This window comes from Pristiophorus japonicus, chromosome 16 (assembly GCF_044704955.1).
Source record: "Pristiophorus japonicus isolate sPriJap1 chromosome 16, sPriJap1.hap1, whole genome shotgun sequence".
Taxonomy (NCBI): domain Eukaryota; kingdom Metazoa; phylum Chordata; class Chondrichthyes; family Pristiophoridae; genus Pristiophorus; species Pristiophorus japonicus.
The window spans coordinates 7,349,374-7,368,953 of record NC_091992.1 but is presented as its reverse complement, the minus strand read 5'-3'; the positions used below and the strand labels follow the sequence as shown (position 1 = coordinate 7,368,953).

Genomic DNA, 19,580 nt, shown 5'->3' with positions numbered 1-19,580 from the left:
ATATACAATTTTCCATTTATTGTCCTAGGATGTTACTCTAGTCTAAAATCCAGTGTCTGTTATAGAGTGGCACTCAAGCAACTGTGTCTGGACAACAGAAGGTGAATGTTGCCAGGAAACCCCATGCAGAGGCAAGGGGCGAGAAAATGAAAGGGCTCTGAGAAAGGGTCTAAATTATTCTATATACTAAAAATAACTATATTTGAGAAAGACTTGAATTATAGAGCATCCTATTATGTTGTCAAAATATCTCAAAAGTGCTGCATAAAATGAGTTTTTGAAGTGCAGTGTCTGTTAATGGAAGCAACCATTACATAATGACAGTGTCTGGGAAGCAGCAGACACTTAAGCGATGACGTGTTTTAGTGGTTGAAGGAGGAATGTTGCCCAGGACACTGGGAGAATTCCCTGCTCTCTTTCAAATCGTGCCACAGAATCTTCAACATTGACAATTTATGGCCTTTATTGTATGGTGGAACGGGTGCATAATTTGGAAGTTGTTAAATCTTTCTAGCCGTGGTAATCAAAACCAGGGGTTCAAAAAGTATTTTAAGTCTTCATGAGGAGTGAATATGTTGCAGATCTCTCTGTAAGCGATCAGCAAATCACATTTTGCAACTTTTTTTTTCAAGTCAAGCACTGGTGTGAACCATATGAGCCAATTAGCTGCATCAAAGAGCTGAAAGTTCTTTTGAACTGGAGGTTCATATCCTGAAGCCATTAGAAAGAAACTTTCTTTTTATACCTTACTCGTTTGGTCTATTGTTGAGGACTTGACAGAAAAATCTTTATTTTGAGATGTTGGTTTAGGACTAAACTCTTTGTTTTTTGTTGTTGTTGCTGCAGACTCCGTGTCGGTGGGATCGGTGTTTGGTCGCGGAACGTCTCTCAACATGCAGACGTCCCAGCTGAGCACGCCACAGGATACGTCGTGCACTCACATCCTGGTGTTCCCTACCTCCGCCATGGTGCAGGTGCCAACTGGAAACTACGAAATAAACGTTGGTTAGTCTTGTTGCCTGATGTTTGCTTCCCTGGCACCAGCTGGATTCTTTACAGACTAGATTTGCAGAGTTTGAATTGGTTCTGAACCAGGAGGGTGAAACTTTAGTAGTTTATTAAAGCATCTGAACTCCGAATGGTTTGAGGGGCCCTGGGGCTGGTGTGGGCTGACGACCACACTACATTGTGACATAATGCCCAGCTTATTGAGCACCAATCTGCTCTCGATCAGCAAATATCTGTACATTTGTACTGCTTCTACTGTGAGCGACATAATGAGTAGAGCACTATCTGATGTACTCACTTGTACAGACCAGGTCTAAGGTTCGATCTTCAGCTGGGCAGAGTTTGGAGGGAGGGGGGGGGGGGGTTATAGTTTGGCTTAGGATGGGAAAATTCAACCAGTGTTCCCACTTCTCCTGGATATCTAGTGGGCAGGATACTTACTCTACATGGTGGATTAACCTGTTAATTGGTCGACTTGCACCTGAAGAATGGTTACTTGTGGTGCGGTACTGGAGGGTAGCTTGGAATGGGGTAGGGGGAAACTGGACTCTCTCACCAGCATGAATGTTGGGAGGGTGGGGTGCGTCTACATATTATACAATGTCGTGCTTTGGAACTGGTTCTTATGATTGCTAGAATGCTGCATATACTGATTGGAGAATACTGGGGGGGGGGGGGGATTGATATGATTTGCTGTTCGAGCAGCTTGTGTTGCTCTGAGCTATTCAGCCATGTCCTACAGCCTGCTGGTGATCACTAAATGGGGACTGAATCTCCCACTGGTCCACCTGTCTTTAGACCTACTTTTTAAAATTGGGCCACAGTGAATGAAACAGTGTCATTTCAAACTCGTAACATATATAGTTGATCGCTGCGATGGGTCACGCAGGGAGAATGCTGATCATTTATGGTTTGAATATTGTGATCCCCTATTCTTATCTGATTCCCTTTTTTGATTTGCAGAGGAAATAGGGATCTTCGACTTACTGGACCCAGACGATGATCTTATAATTAACTTGCCAGCATCTCCATCCACATCGCCGGGACATTCACCAGGCTCTCATTACCCACACGGCGGTGACACTGGCAAGGTAAAGCTGTTGTGTCATCGCATTTGTCCCTTTTTAAAAATTTTCAGTCAATACGTCAGTAAAATCAGTTCACCAGATGCAGCCGAGAGGAATATTTGGTTCATTCATCAGGACCCTACCTTCTTCCTCCCCAATCATCACAACTGTTTCTTTAATAATTCCTGGGTTTCTCCCTACCCTACCCTACCTGGAAGTGCATTCCACTTGTTGAGCAACCTTTGTACGAAGGATAACTTCCTGGCATCAGTCCTAAATTTGCTGTGTATTGGTTTGGCCCCGTGCCCCTTTGTCCCACTGTCATAAGAAATAGGAGCAGGAGTCGGCCATTTGGCCCCTTGATCCTGCTCTGCCACTCAGTAAGATCATGGCTGATCTTCTATCTCAACTCCACTTGCCTGCACTATTCCCATATCCAGTGATTCCCTTAATATCCAAAAATCTATCGATCTCTGTCTTGAATATGCCCATGGTTTAGCCTGTATTGATATTCTGGATATACCTTTTTCTACACCATATATAGGGCCCAAGTTTCCGCCCTCTGGAAAAACGGCGCATCTCGATAAGGTGCACCGACTTTCTGGAAGAAAAAGGGCGCCGAGAAACTCGACTTGTGATTCTCCGGTCTCCTCAGGACGTCTTTGTGCTCGGCGCGGCGCAGCACAAGGGGTTGAGGGCGGAGCCAGGTCCCGGGGCTGAAAACAGTGCCGGGACCTCTGCACATGCGCTACAGCGTGCACGCATGTGCAGTAGCTCCAGGCCCCCGAGGCTGTGTGGGAGGGGCTCGAAACACGCTGCCCCTAGCCTTGGCCGAATGGGCTCACTGGGGTGGCGAAGATCGGACTCGGGCCTCCCTTCGCTTCAGCTCCTGCTTCTCCCTCCCGTGCAGGTCTCTGTCTGTCTCTCTCTCTCTCTCTCTCTCTCTCTCTCTGCACTCCCGTTCAGGTCTGGCTCGCCCCTCTCCCTCCTCCTCCACTCCCCTCCCCGCCCCGACTCTCCTCTTTCTCTCCTCCCTCCCCCCCCCCCCCCCCAACTCCTTCTCCTCCTCCGACTCCTTCTTCAGATTCTTCAGCTTCGTCTTCTTCAGAAGTGAAGGGTTTAATGTTTGTAAACTTCCCTCCCCCCTCCCTCTATCTCTCATTCTCTTCTAAGTGTAGGCAGGGTTTTTCTGCGCGTACAAAAATCTACCCTTACTCCATTCTAAGTTAGTTTGGAGTAAGTTTTCGCTGCCTAAACTTGGAAAATAGGCGTAAGTGGCCGGGAACGCCCCCTTTTGAAAAAAAATCTGTTCTAAAATGGAACTATTCTAACTCACTAGAACTTGAGCAAACTAAATACTGAAAATTGCAATTTCTAAGATGCTCCATTCTAAACTAGTTGCTCCAAAAAAAATAGGAGCAACTCAGGCCAGAACTTGAGCCCATAACGTCTCCTTTGTTCGCTTTCAAGGCTGAAATGCACAATTTCCTCTAGGTTTCCTTGTGATTGTCTCTACTTCTCTTTCTGTCCCCCTCCCCTTGCTCTCAGTTTGTCCTCGCTGTCTCCGCACCCATAATGTGTCCTGACATTTAGTAAATGGTACAGCATGACATCAGGACATTCTAACAGCTGCTGAACTCCAGTGATTAAATTGCCTTAGGCAGGGTTTCTGCTAACTGCAGACCTCTGGGCCCTGATATGTTAACAAGAAGGTGCTGGAGATCTGCCAAGAATTGAACTCTCTTTTTCATGCAGAATGCCACAAACACTCTACTGGAAAGTTTATATACTGTCGAGTGTAGATTTTTAAAGATGTTTGGTTTTTGGGGCCATATTAGATGCCTTTTTCTCATTCCTACGTCCTGTTGTGTCATGACTCCTGAAGACGTTTTAAACTCTTGCAACAAATCTCTCCAGTGCTTTTAAACTACTCATGACTTTCCACACTCAGGGATATGTTGTTTGTTTTTTTGAAAGACAAACCGTAGCTGGAGAATAACATTGACTGGGGTGACTTTTGTTCCCAGGTTAAAAATGTTGCAGTTGCCCATTAAGTATCTTTTGTTTCCGTTCTCTTTAACATTACACTGCAATTCATAATGTTTTTAGGTATGAGCATAGAATAACTAGGAGAGCGTGTACATGGAGTAGGATTTATGAAGAAGTTCTGCTACAGAAGTAGCTAGTGAGTAGCTGAAATGTAAAATTCTAAGTTTGTGCCCCAATTATGTTGATTTATCTGGTCACATCTTAAGCATCCACTCCCTGCACCATCTGCACACTGTGGCTGCAGTGTGTACTATCTACAGCACCTTGCCAAGGTTTCTTCGACTGTACCTCCCAAACCCATGATCTCCATCACATACAAGGGCAGCGGCTGCATGGCAACACCATCAACTCCAAGTCACACATCATCCCAACTTGGACAAGTATTGCCGTTCCTTCAAAATCCTGAAACTCCCTCCCTAATACCACTGTGGGAGTACCTTCACCACACGGACTGCAGCGGTTCAAGAAGGCCCACCACCAATTTCCCGTGGGCAATAAATGCCGGCCTTACCAGCGACACATAGAAAATTCGAAAGATGTGCTGCCTCCCGCTCGGCGCTTGAAAACACATACATTATCCCAGATTATTCTCTCGGTTTAAGAAATGTAGGGCTTCGAAAACTTAACACCGTCTGTTTATCGGATGGATTGAGGCAATTATGTACCACAAATAACCTGCTGCAGTCTGCCAATTATCATAACTAACTTGCTGCTTTTACTGTTTCAGGGACAATGCACGGACCGACAGGAATCTCATGATGAAGTAACTATTTTGCAGCAGCCCCTGGCACTAGGATATTTTGTCTCGACAGCTAAGGCCGGGCCACTTCCTGACTGGTTTTGGTCGGCCTGCCCTCAAGCACAGAACCAATGTCCGCTTTTCCTCAAGGTAAGCCGAACCACTTTCTGTGCCCTTGAGTTTAAAAGTCAGTTGGGGACTAAACCCTTGCTTGCTGTTCAGACAACACTTGCTGCTGGTTTGTGTGGAGCAATAAGTTGCTCAACAATCGAGACCTTAAAAAGTATGCATCATCATCATCATCATAGGCAGTCCCTCGGACTCGAGGAAGACTGGCTTCCACTCCTAAAGTGAGTCCTTTGGTGGCTAAACAGTCCAATGCGAGAGTCACAGACCCTGTCACAGGTGGGACAGACATTCGTCAGGGGAAGGGTGGGGTGGGACTGATTTGCCGCAGGCACCTTCCACTGCCTGCGCCTGACCTCTTCGCGCTCGCGCATGCACTTTCTCCACCTAGGGCGGTCTTCGGCCAGGGACTCGGGTGTCAGTTGTGATATCGCACCAGGGAGGCTTTGAGGGTGTCCTTGTAATGTTTCCGCTGCCCACCTTTGGCTCGTTTGCCCTGAAGGAGCTCCGCATAAAGCATTTGCTTTGGGAGTCTCGTGTCTGGTGTGCGAACAATGTGGCCTGCCCAGCGAAGCTGATCGAGTGTGGTCAGTGCTTCAATGCCGGGGATGTTGGCCTGGTCGAGGACACTGATGTTGGTGCGCCTGTCCACCCAGGGGATTTGCAGGATCTTGTGGAGACATCGTTGGTGATAAATCTTCAGCGACTTGAGGTGCCTTCTATACATCGTCCATGCGTCTGATCCATACAGGAGGGGCGGGTATTACTACAGCCCTGTAGACCATGAGCTTGGTGGTAGATTTCCCATACCTCAGGAGCCTTTTATCAACAAAGGCAGACATTGATGCGGAGATTCAACACCGCCTCCAGTGCGCCAGTGCAGCCTTCGGCCGCCTGAGGAAAAGAGTGTTCGAAGACCAGGTTCTCAAATCTACCACCAAAAGTATGCATCTTACCACTGGACACTGGATTGCTAGGAGTTTAGTTCTCTACTGGAACACAGTCCTATTTAGAATCGTTCTCCTGGTAATAAGTAAATGGTGTTCCTCATTAACTAATTGTTTATAATCTCCCCCCTGCTGCTTTAATCTTTACTGTACAAAACTTTGGAATAAAAATCTAATTGAGTAGTAGATACAATATTCCAACACTGGTGCTGCAGGGTTGCCTGCTATGTTCAAATTCTCCAAATGAACGGGCCACACAGCGATCTCTTGTTTTGGAGTGGGACAGCATGAGATTTCACCCAACTGCTGCTGTTTTATCTCTCCGCACATTTGGCGAGGACTGGTACTGACAGTAGTTGGAGAGCAGGTGCCTTGCTTTTAGCTGTAGGTGTTTTGCAGCCAAGGGTAACAGCAAAGGAGAAATCTTATCACTTTCCCCGTTAATGTGCCCTCATTCTTAAACTGTGCCCCCTAGTTCTAGGTTCATGGGGGGGATCTCGAACTAGGGGGCATAGTTTAAGAATAAGGGGTCGCACATTTAGAACTGAGATTAGGAAGAATTCTCTGAGGGTCATGAATCTATGGAATTCTCTGCCCCAGAGAGCTGTGGAGGCTGGGTCATTGAATATATTCAAGGTGGAGATAGACGGATTTTTGAACGATAAGCGAGTCAAGGGTTATGGGGAGTGGAGCTGAGTCCATGATCAGATCAGCCATGATGTTCTTGAATGGCAGAGCAGGCTCAAGAGGCCAAATGGCCGACTCCTGCTCCTATTTCTTATGTTCTTCTGGTAAAAATTGATGGTGAAAGGATTCACCTCGAAGTGGAATTTTTAAAAATTCACCAACTATTCCGATTAAATTCAGAGTAAGTAACTGAAAGACAAATGAGAACTTTTGTTGAAATCTAAAACATTTAAAAGAAGAATTGCTTCACCCATTACTGTGGGGACTCCAGATATGATTTGCTGACTAGTTTTGTGTGTAATGGGATTGTGTTACACTGGTAACAATGATTGCTGCCATCTAGTGGCAACTATAGTAGTGCAGCAACACGCTGAGCTGCACCAGGTATACACTTCCGGGAGTTTTAATTTCTTTCTTGGTTTTCAGGCCTCGTTGCACCTCCATGTGCCTTCAGTGCATTCGGATGAGTTGCTCCACAGTAAGCACTCCCACCCACTTGATTCAAACCAGACCTCTGATGTGCTCAGGTATGACACGCCACATTATTCTGAAAATATTTGTTAAGTAATTTTGTGAAGGGCTTAGTGTGCATGCAGGTATTTCTCACTCTACAAAATTATTCAGCTTTCTCTCCACCCCACCCATTTTTTTAAATTTAAAGGTATTAGCCCCTTGTGGGGGGAAAAAAAACACACACACACACGCACACACACCTGGCTATACAATTGTACATGAATGCCCTCTCGTACATGGGTTGTGAAGAGAACTATTTGGGAACTGTCGTGTATGGAGAAAGAGTCAGACTGAGCTCAAAGTAAAGTGTGACCGTAGTCTTTTATTGCAGGTCTCGAGTGCCCCTCCAACCTGTGAAGCCTCCTTAAATACCTGTGCTCCCAAGAGATTATGGAATCCCTTGGGACTCCAGGGGATGAGCCCTCTGGTGACTGTACAGAGTAAATGCAAGTCCACATATATAGCAACACTCTCTTTCCCCCCCCCCCCCCCCCACCCGAAAGTCAATAGTGTAACTATTTACAATGTGAGTCGATCTGGGGCCCTTCTTGCCCTGGTTGATCGTCTCGGTGTAAAAGCTGAATTTTGTTGTTGAATCATTTGTTGGGCCCTCTCTGGACTGCTGTGCAGCTGGCCGTGTTGGGCCCTACAGGGCTGCTGTGGATGATGGGTTCTGCTTCGTGGTCAACTGTGGTGCCAGTTGTCACTGGTGTGTATGTTGGGGGATCAAAAAAGGTAGGGTCCAAGGTGGGTTGCTCAGGATAGTCCGTGAATCTGAGTTTGATTTGGTCCAAGTGTTTCCGGTGAATGAGTCCAATTGAAAGTTTGACCCGAAACACCCTGCTCTGCTCTTTGGCTATGACAGTGCCGGGAAGCCACTTGGGACCTTGTCCATAATTTAATACAAATACAGGATCATTGATTTCAATCTCGCGTGACACATTTGCGCTATCATGGTATGCACTTTGTTGAAGCCGCCTGCTCTCTACCTGTTCATGTAAATCAGGGTGAACTAACGAGAGCCTTGTCTTAAGTGCTCTTTTCATGAACAGTTCAGCAGGTGGGATCCCAGTGAGTGAGTGGGGTCTTCTGCGGTAGCTAAGCAGGACTCAGGATAGGTGAGTCTGCAATGAGCTTTCAGTTACCTTCTTCAAGCCTTGCTTGATGGTTTGCACTGTTCTCTGCCTGACCATTGGACGCTGGTTTAAACGGGGCAGATGTGACATGTTTGATCACGTTACGGGTCTTGAATTCTTTGAACTCAGCACTGGTAAAACATGGCCCGTTGTCGCACAGCAGGACATCGGGTAAACCGTGAGATGCAAACATGGCCCGCAGACATGCTAGCCGCCATTATCTCACATTCAATCCACTTTGAGTACGCGTCTACAACCACAAGGAACGTTTTACCCAAGAACGGGCCTGCATAGTCGATGTGTACCCTAGACCACGGTTTGGAGGGCCAAGACCATAAACTTAGCGGCGCCTCCCTGCGTGCATTACTTAACTGCGAGCATGTATTACATCTGTGAACACAGGACTCTTAAGTCCGCATCGATAGCGGGCCACCACACGTGGGATCTGGCTATCGCTTTCATCATTACGATGCCTCGGTGGGTACTGTGGAAGGTGTCTGTGCCCTTCTTGGGGACCACTACTCGATTGCTCCACAGAAGGCAGTCTGCCTGTATAGACATTTCATCTTAGCGCCACTGGAACGGCTTTATCTCTTCCTGCATATTTCCACTGGGACACTGGACCAGCTCCCGTGAAGCACACAGCTTTTGACTAGAGATAATAAGGGGTCCTGGCTTGTCCAGGTTTTGATCTGCCGGGTAGTGACAGGTGATTGCTCACTCTCATGCTTCCATAACCATGGCTAGATCTGCGGGCTGCGCCATTTCCACCCCCGTGGTGGGCAATGGCAGCCTACTGAGAGTATCGGCGCAGTTTTCTGTGGCGGATGGCGTAGTTGTATGTGGACAACGTAAGTGCCCATCTCTGGATGCGAGCCGATGCGTTGGTATTTATCTCTTTACTCTCGGAAATCAGGGATATGAGTGGCTTATGGTCAGTTTCCAATTCGAATTTTAGCCCAAACAGGTATTGATGCATTTTCTTTATCCCAAAGACACACGCTAACGCTTCTTTTTCAATCATGCTGTAGGCTCTCTCAGCCCTAGGCAGACTCCTGGATGTATAAGCAACCGGTTGCAGTTTCCCAGAATCATTAGCTTGTTGCAATACACATCCGACGCCATATGATGATGCATCACATGCTAATACCAAACGCTTACATGGATCATACAACACAAGCAATTTGTTTTTGCGTAACTATTTTCTCGCTTTTACAAAGGCATTTTCTTGGCTTTTGCCCCAAACCCATTTGCCCCCTTTTCGTAGTAAGACATGGAATGGTTCTAGCAGTGTGCCGAGACCTGGTAAGAAGTTACCAAAGTAGTTCAAGAGTCCCAGAAACGACCACAGCTCCTTCACGTTCTGTGGCCTCTCTGCATTCTTGATTGCCTCCGTCTTCGCGTTGGTGGGCCTGATGCCGTCCGCCGCAATTCTCCTTCCCAAGAACTCCACTCCACTCCAGGCACCAGGAAAACGCACTTCGAGCGTTTTAACCTGAGCCCCATGCGGTTGAGTCGACTAAGAACCTCCTCCAGGTTCTGCAGGTGCTCGACTGTGTTCCTGGAAGACCACGGTGTGCGGGACCGACTTCAGTAAACTTTCCATGTTTCTCTGGAATATCGCCGCCGCTGATCGGATTCCAAACGGGCATCTGTTATAAACAAAAAGACCCTTATGCGTGTTGATGCAGGTGAGAGCCTTCGATAATTTCTCCAATTCCTGCATCATGTAGGCTGAAGTCAGATCCAGCTTCGTGAACGTCTTTCCTCCCGCCAGCATTGCAAAGAGGTCGTCAGCCTTTGGCAGTGGGTATTGGTCCTGTAGGGAGAAACGATTGATAGTTACTTTGTAATGATGGTGCCGTCTCCCTTGAGGACTGGGACAATAGGACTGGCCCACTTGCTGAACTCGATCGGTGAAATGATGCCCTCTCTTTGCAGCCGGTCTAGCTCGATCTCTACTCTTTCTCTCATCATGTACGTTCTGCTCTCGCCTTGTGATGGCTGGGTTGCACCCCCGGAATTAGGTGGATCAGCAGTTTTGTTCCTTGGAATTTCCCGATGCCTGATTCGAACAGCGAAGGAAATTTGTTTAAGACCCGGGCACACGAAGTGTCGTCAGCGGGCGATAGCGCTCTGACGTCATCCCAGTTCCAGCATATCTTTCCCAGCCAGCTCCTGCCGAGCAGCATGGGACCATCGCCCGGTACCACCCAGAGTGGTAGCTTGTGCACGGCTCCATCGTAGAAGACCTGCCGATTACAGGAATCAGTTCTTTTGTGTAAGTTCTTAGTTTCGTGCGAACTGGAATTAAGACTGGCCTTGAGGCCTTGTTGCACCACAACCTTTCGAAAGTCTTTTTGCCTATGATGGACTGGCTCGCGCCCGTGTCCAACTCCTTTGACACCGGGAGACCATTTAGTTCAACATTCAGTATTATCGGGGGACAATTCGTGGTGAATGTGTGCACCCCATGTACCTCTGCCTCCTCTGTCTGAGGCTCTGGTTCGTCGTGATCCTCCGTGGATCTGTCCTCCACTGCAATATTATGGTTTGCAGGTTTAATAGGCTTAGCAGCTCGCCTGCACGCTCTGAGGTGTCCCATTGTTCCACTGCCCTTGCAAACGTATTCTTTGAATCGGCATGAATAGAAATGATGATCACCCCCGCAGCTCCAACAAGGTGTTAATGGCCTTGCATTCATCACCCTTGATGGTAGACTCTGTCATCTGCAGACATGCAGCTGCAGGTATGTGTGACCTGCCCTGTATGTTACGATTCGAAAACAACATCATTTTGTTCACAGTACTTGTAGCAGCACTTGTGTGCTGAGAGATTTGTTTCCTATTATCACTGGTGGCAATGAACGCCTGGGCTATCGCTATGGCCTTATTCAAGGTTGGGGTCTCTACAGTCAAAAGTTTGCGAAGTATGGTTTTGTGGCCAATGCCAAGTATGAAAAAGTCTCTGAGCATGTGCTCCAAATTCGCAATGTCCTGCAAGGCATCTTAGCTCGGTGACATAACTCGCCACTTCCTGGCCTTCAGACCTTTTGTCGGTGTAGAACCGGTACCTTGCCATCAGAACGCTTTCCTTCAGGTTCAAATGCTCTTGGACCAGTGTGCACTAATTGTCGTACGATTTCTCCGTGGGTTTCGCTGGAGTGAGCAGATTCTTCATGAGCCCATACGTTGGTGCCCCACAGACGGTGAGGAGGATCGCCCTTCGTTTGGCAGCGCTCTCTTCCCCATCTAGCTCGTTGGCCACGACATATTGGTTGAGTCGCTGCACAAAAGTTTTCCAATCATCTCTGAAAATTTCTCCAGGATGCCCACTGTTCTCTGCATCTTAGGGTTTGCTATCTGTATCTCGTCGCCAGTTGTGTTTGGAGAAAGAGTCAGACTGAACACTGAGCTCAAAGTAAAGTGTGACCGTAGTCTTTTATTGCAGGTCTACAAAGTGCCCCTCCAACCTGTGAAGCCTCCTTAAATACCTGTGCTCCCAAGGGATTATGGGATCTCTTGGGACTCCAGGGGATGAGCCCTCTGGTGACTGTACAGAGTAAATACAAGTCCACATATATAACAGGAACCAAGCCAGTTTCCTTTTAATATCCGCTCCCGTTCAATTTCTGCGCATGCTCCGCCATTCAATAAGATCATGGCTGATCTGATCATGGACTCAGCTCCACTTCCCTGCCCGCTCCCCATAAGCCTGTACTCTCTTATCGCTCAATAATCTGTCTTTCTCCGCCTTAAATATATTCAATGTCCCAGCCTCCACAGCTCTGTGAGGCAGAGAATTCCACAAATTTACAACCCTCTGAGGGAAGAAATTTCTCCTCATTTCAGTTTTAAATGGGCGGCCCCTTATTCTGAGACTATGTCCCCTAGTTTTAGTTTCCCCTATCAGTGGAAATATCCTCTCTGCATCCACCTTGTCGGGCCCCCTCATTATCTTATATGTTTCGGTAAGATCACCTCTCATTCTTCTGAACTCCAATGGGTATAGGCTCAACCTATCTACATAAGTCAACCCCCTCATCTCCGGAATCAACCCAGTGATCCTTCTCTGAACAGCCTCCAATTCAAGTATATCCTTCCTTTAAATATGGAAACCAAAGCTTAGAGGGAACATTGTTTGGGAGTCACACAAAGCTAGGGTGCTGATAGATCCGAGGGAGTGCTACACGGCGCGTGTTGTCATCCTCCTGCTGGGACTTTAAACCAAGATCCCACCTGTCTGTTTCCACGGTGCTGTTTGAGGAAAAGCAGCAAGTTCTCAAGTGTCCTGACCGACGATGCTCCTCAGTCCAACACCCAATAGAAATTGGCCAGTCATTTTATCACATGGCTGTTTTGTCAGATGTAGTACTGACATGGTAATCTGCACACAGCTCTACACTCCCAGTAGCAACCTCATGAAACATTGATGTGTTTCAACTTATGGTGCTGTTTGTGGTGGCCTGTGAGCCTGGGCCATTCACTTCTGTTTGTATTTACATTACCTATTGCAGTTGCTTCATCAGCAGCTTTAGATATATGCAGGTTAATAGGAATGCCATTTTAATGTTTTTTGTGGCCCATGAAGCGCCAAGATATGTGGCTCAGGAATACAAAAAGTCTGTGGACATTCCTGCACGTGTAAACGCAATTACTTTTTCTGTAAGTGGATGGTGTTTCAAATTGCAAAATTTCTTCCAACTCCCAGGTTTGTTCTCGAACAATACAATGCTCTTTCTTGGCTGACCTGTGACCCTGCCACCCAGGACCGCCGCTCTTGCCTCCCTGTTCATTTTGTGGTGCTGACGCAGCTCTACAACTTCATCACAAGCATGTTGTAGACATTGCCCGGGAACTGCGAGGGAGTCCGGACTAACTCTTGGAAAAGGGACATCGTTTGAGAGTGTCATTGAGAGCAGGAATCGGTCGGAAGGGAAGCGGACATTACTCATGGAGAACACGGAGGGATTCTTGGAATTGGGTCTGAAGGACCCCAGGATGCCCCCCCTTAATTGCTTGGTGGGTTTTAAAGCCACGGGCAGTTATCCAAAAATGCCTGCATCTTAATTTATTGTAAGTTTTTAAATGTTGTATAAATTGTCTTATATTTTGTATTTTTTTTTTATTTTTCAAGAAGGTTTATACTACCTTCAGGCTTTAAAGCATTTGTTGTACTAAAATATCTATAATCGTCTTAAGAGTTTGCAGTAGGTTGCTATAAAGTCGGGGGAGGAGAGCGGCAAATATCTATTGGCTCAGTGTACATTTTAGTAGGGGTGGGGTTAGTGTTAACCACACCTTGCGAAGCTGTGGATGCAGAGTACTTGTACAGTAAATAAAATATGTTCACTGTGTTTATAACTGAACAGTACATCTTACAGCATTTCCTATCATGCATTGTGAAGCCAGGGCTAAAATGGGGAGGGTGGGGGGAGGGGAGGGGACTGGAGAGGAGGGCTGCTCTGGTCAAGGTCAGTCCCAGTGACCTGCCTATTTGTATATAAAAAAAAAAGTCAGTAACGTTAATTTGTTACTACTGTATAAAAAAGAAAAATTGTGCAGAATGGTAACTAAATTTTGTAGCAACTGAATTTTTTTCCAAAATTGAATCAATGCAATGCAGGTGTGTTGGTCTGTTGTAGTGTTAAGGTTTCTAGGCCCAGACTTCTATCATTGTCCGAACTTAATGATGGCTTTAGTGAATGGACCACTTGACTGATCGCGGTCCCATCTTCCTGAGAAAGTGACACCAGCGTGCTTTCTTCTTTTGTTCCGCTCCTTTTTTTATTGCGACTTAATAACGGGCAATAAATGCTGACCTTGCCAGCGACGCCTAAATCCCAGGAGCAAATGTTTTAAAAGAAAAAAAATCACCATACCTGATACTTTTACACTCAAGACTCCACAGCACCTTGATTTATTTTTGTATAAAGTATAAGTCTTTTCGCCAGTGTTAATTCATCACTTTTGTGTACAATTATAGACATTTGGAATATTGAAAACTATTGGGACATCTCAAAATTTTTTAAAGACAGCTTCAGCACTCAATTGTGGGTAATGTAGATTGAAATACAGTGCTCCTGAAGTGAGAGCAATTAAAAAATAAATAGGGAGAGAAACTGGTAGACTGTTGATTTACCTCCTGGAAATCTCTCCTGTCATCACTTCATCTCACGTCACGTTGCACACTCAGCTCTCCTCTTGCAGGGATTTTATTTTTTTGAAAAGTAATGTTTTTCAGTGTTTTTAATCACTGGTCAATTTCCTATGTAGACACAGTGCCTTTTCTTCTAAACAAGCAAACACATTTTTTAAAAGCACCTAAAGTAAAATTTACATTTCAATTTAAAATGATAAGTGCTAAGTATAACTAAATGATTGCGTAAATAGTCTGAAGCTGAAGTATGTGAATTTTATTTTAGAAAGTTAAATTCAAAACAGTCACCTCAGAGGCACGCCGCCTGCAATGGAATTTGAAACAAAAATCAGTAGAAATGATTCACGGCGACATGCTTTTATTAGTCGCTCTCCTGTGGTGGTGTATGTGTTGATTCGAGACCAATTGTAGGCTCCAGCTGAACGAGGCTGGTGAAGAGGATAATTGGACCAGGCCGTCCAAAATGTAATTCAATCCCCATTTTAAAGTTGTACATGCTGTCCTTTTTATATATATATATCCCCATTATAAATTCCCGTGTCCGCATGAAACTGTCTGGTAAATGTCGGGCTGCAGTTATACCCCCTATCAGTGGTGCTATCGTACTTGTACTCGAGGAGGAATGTGTAATTACAGCCCGACAAATTTGCATAGGCAATTTCTCACATAAATATGGACACATGGAAAAAGTTCACAGGAAGCGTGTGCAGATGCAAGATTTTTAATAGTTTATATCTATGTGTACGTGTAGCACAAACTCTAGCGCAGTTACTGTAAATAAATGTACTATAACTGCTAATGGTATTTACAGTGAGGCTGAGCAGTTTTGAATTGAAAGTATTTTTTAAAAAGAGATCCTAAAATCTCATAGGTTTACAAAATATGCCTCCAGCATCCACCAACTTTAAAAAAAAAAGTAATTTATTAAATTACCAATTAAATGATGGTCCTCTGTAAATGCATACAATTCAGTTTCCTCAAAGATGTTTTAATGGAATTTTGGCTAACTTTATAAGTACTGTTTGCACATCATTTTTTTTTAAAAAGCTGACTTTGCCAGGAGCAGTGCGTGGGCCCAGAGCACTCATCTGAGTTGTTTACACCGTGATCATTTCAGAAAGTCTTTGATCAGGTTTCCGTGAAATTTGATTAAGTTGGGCTTTTTTTTTTAAAGATGGGCTTAATGAGAGCACCTCTCTAGTTCCTCAAACATTGTGTTGTATCCATAACTCCTTGAAACCCCGATTAGCATCTTTGTGCTGTTCAATCCTTCGAAAAGTATGCATACCATAAGTTGTGCGAGAACACTAAAATGAGACCCGAGACTTTTAAGTCTTTTACATCCCATTTGGCATTAATAAGTACGCGCTCAACTTATAAGCACCGTTAATTACTTAACAATAAACACCACAATTGCTAAGCCTTGCTGAAATAAATTTTAGGGAGGGGAAAAGTTGATTTTTTTAAAAAATTGATAGAAATTGCATTGAGCCTTAAATGCTGTACTAATTTAATTTAAAGTGGCTAAATACCTTCCTGAAATAGCGGACACAGGAATTGCATATTTGTTACTAATGTACAGTGTGATCTCAGCCCATCAATGCATTAGGGCTGCTTCTTGAACTGAATGCACTCTAGTTAAAGCTGTTGAAACACCTGCCACCCAGCCTTAACCGAGAGTTGGAGCAGTCTTGAATTCTGTTACCGTTTGCCTGACTTGAGCATTTGTTTCTTGTCACTGGATGAGGCCCGTACTACAGCAGCAGCAAGACATTCCCTTCCAAGTTTCTGCAAAGCCAGGCAGTGAAGGCAAGATAGAAACGGTCTGCCTCACTTAGTTTTTTGGGCCAACTGCAGAGCGGGGGTCCTGGAGACGGTCGGTGTGTTCTTGACCACAGCAGGATAGTGAGGATGTGCCTGTGTAATAAATCCATAATGGACCGTATGCTGTATTCACACTGCCAAAATCCATCCCTCCTATTCTGGGTACAATGATCAATTTGCATTCACTCTTAAAGCATGAAACCCAATATGCAAATAAACTGAATAATTTGCCTTGGCAGACACAAGCAATTCAACTCTGAATTTTGTCAAATTCTAGTAATAATTTTCTGTCATTTGAATCTTGCATCGTGGGTGATATTTTAGAAAAACAATCCTAGCAAAGGACATTGCTCTGCCCACCTTGGAGCTATCTGCGCTAATCCCATTTCCTGCTCTTTCCCTGTTTTTTGGGAGGGGGGGCGCGGGTTTATTTAATTCCCCTTTAAATACTGCAAGTGTTGTTGAAGCGTAAAGTGTAAAAAAAGCCCCAGTCGCTTATTTGTATTGGACAGTGTTTAGTTTTTTTTTTTAAAAACAGGTACACATCGACTCCCTTGTTCATCTAATACTCTGTGTTTAAGCACATCATTCCAGGACATGGAGTTTACCTATAGAGAAATGAGCTTGGAATACTGTGACATTGAAGAACTGCACATTTCATTTCTAAATACAGTATGCCAGAAAGCTAAAAGCCAGTTAAGTAAAATTGTCTTTAATCTATTCTCTGTCTTTCTCCACCCCCCCCCAATCATTCACCTGGCAATGTTGTGTTAATTTTCAAGATTTAAACCACTTTATTCCTCCCCCTTGGCCCACTAGTTCCTGTATGAGGAGGGCAGGGCACCCAGTGGGAGATACCCCCGAACTCTGTCTGCCTCCACTTGTCGCAGGTTGCATCACCCCAAAGGCATGATTGGAAGCTCTGTGCACGGGGAATAGCAGACACTAAGCTGATCCCTACGATGTCGTACATGATGTATAGAGCTGAGGAGGCTTGTGGTGTTATTTCTCATTGATGCTAATCATGGGACATTAGTGAGTTGATATGTTACCATTTTCTGGACAGGCTTTCCTATTGGTTTCCATTGATGTTGCTTTACTTTGTCCAAGTGTTGAATTTTTATAGCAAAATTTACCTAATTTTTAAAATTTAAAACAGTTGGTAAAGGATAGTTCATAAAACAACAGTAAATTGGATATTTTTTACTGGAAAATTTTTCATTTTAAATTTCTAATTTCTTTTGCAGACCAGTGCTGGCAGCTGTGGGTTTTGTGAAATATTCTGTTAACATTTATAGTAATTGCTGATCGCTGCTTGCTTTAAATGTTATACTTGGTCTTTTCCCACACATTCTCACCTGAATCGTATTAGTTATACTTAATAGTCTTCTTGACACCTGGTGCTTGCGCATGGCCTTGTGGTTATACAATAGCTTTAAATAAGTAGGAAAAGATGGCATTACAGTGCAGGCTTTCTACTGTTACCCACAGTTTATTGCTAAGGTTGTTCTTCGATTATAGGCAAAAGCAATCGTTTAACTGGGTTGTCATGAAATAAGGTATGAATGCCTGTAGAAAATGCCTGAAAACAGACGTGTTTGCGGGTATTTCGGCAGTTTCACAGTGTGTGGTCCCTGCAGGCATCTGTACCCTTTTCCCAGTGCAGTTATTTTTCCTGACGTCCTGGTCATGGCCAAACCGGGATCTGAAAGTGGTCCATTTCATTGTGCAAACACTAGCAATCCCAGTACTTTAATAATGCATTGCTTAAAAGTTTTTTTTTGTCTTATTTAAATTTCATAATTTAATCTTTTTTTGTCAAAATATTTATAGATTTTTTTGAGCTGAAATTGCAGTAGATTTAAAAAAAACTCCTTAAATTTTATTAATTGTTGGATTTTACAGAGTTCATGCCTTGCTTATTTTTTAAGAAAAGAGAAAAAAATATTGGGAGAACAATGTCATGTTTTGCTGAACAGTTGGGCAAGCAGTGATGAAACCCCAGATGTGGTGAGGACTGGTCCACTTTTTCCTCTTTGGCATAAAACATCCTGCTTGCAAAGCTGCAATTGTAGTTCCTTATGCGTCTTTCAATGAATTATGAACAAATTTTAGTCTGGAGATCGTGGCAAACACTAAAAGCTACATACAGTCCAAAAAAGCTTAAAGTACAAATTATGGTTGAATTGTTGAAAAGGTTTATACTTTTTAAACATTTTCAAATGAAAATAAATAATTTATTCATAATGTTGGTGTGATCCAGTTTTGTGTCTTTATTTCTCCTTATTGCAGACTGTCCAGGTTAGAGAGTGTGTTGCATCTGCCATGTGGAGGTTGCAGAGTGGCATGAATGTTTCTTGGTAGTATTACCTGAGTGCGGACAATACTGTGTTTTCGGTCAGCTGGATCATTTGCTGGGATGAAACTGTGACCGGAATCAGTAAGAGTGATAGTGAGTCGGAGCACAGTCTGTTGAGTTTGATTTAAAAAAAAATGTTTTGCATTGTGAACTTTAGTCCTGCTATTTCGAGGAAATCAATGGAGAAACTGAAAAATCAATCTCTGTCATGAACTATCCTTCCTCTTGGGTTTCCACCAATGGTATGACATTCCTAACTCCCAGCTGACCATTTCTACTGGGGGGAAGTGCAATGAGTCTTCAGAACGGCCATTGGGGAGAAGGAAGTATTGATCTCGAACAATGTGGGAGAAAGTTTCTTTAACTCCTGGTGCTTGTTTTTCCACAAGGATGCATACATCTTTTTTAATCAGAATTAAAAGGTTGGCAACCTTTTAGGGAAGAAGTGGATTGTGGAGAGATGATGTATTTACAAGAAACAATAACTAATATTTAAAATAGATCAGTAATTTCTATTCCAGAAGTAGCCATTTGTATAATACCTTTCAGTTCCCCGGGTCTACTTGTGTCGTCATTATTGTTTTGTTGGGGAAATGTGACAACTAATGTGCAGTGTCTCAGTTTAACCCAGACAGGAGGATGTGCTTCCCTCTGTGAAATCATTCCCTCAGTTTATCATTCACAATGCCAGTTTAGATTAATCGAACATTAAAGGGAAAAAGGATCTATTACATCATCATCATCATCATTCCCAAACTCCTGTTTCTGCTTTAAAACTGGTTAGGGGCAAACGGGCAGATTTGCCCTTGCAGCGACAGTGGAGAAGGGTCCAGAATTGCTCCTAGTTGACTGGCGAGCTTGGCGATTGAAATACTTGATGTCCTCTGTGATTTAAAGGAAATTAAAATGTTGCTAAATTTGAAAAGGCATTTCAATCTTGCCCCAGTCAATGCCCATGTAGATAAT

General features: G+C 44.3%; 1 protein-coding gene across 1 annotated transcript in view; it reads left to right on the top strand.

Moving 5' to 3' along the window:
- The window catches only part of med13a (mediator complex subunit 13a), a 129,892-nt gene extending 116,201 nt beyond the window's left edge, over positions 1 to 13,691 (top strand). Inside the window, exons 27-31 of the mRNA XM_070858001.1 lie at positions 847 to 1,005; positions 1,972 to 2,099; positions 4,852 to 5,013; positions 7,050 to 7,150; positions 12,983 to 13,691. Of these exons, the coding sequence (XP_070714102.1) occupies positions 847 to 1,005; positions 1,972 to 2,099; positions 4,852 to 5,013; positions 7,050 to 7,150; positions 12,983 to 13,115 (683 nt within the window). The 3' untranslated portion in view covers positions 13,116 to 13,691. The remainder of the gene's footprint in view (positions 1 to 846; positions 1,006 to 1,971; positions 2,100 to 4,851; positions 5,014 to 7,049; positions 7,151 to 12,982) is intronic.
- Positions 13,692 to 19,580: the final 5,889 nt, after the last annotated feature.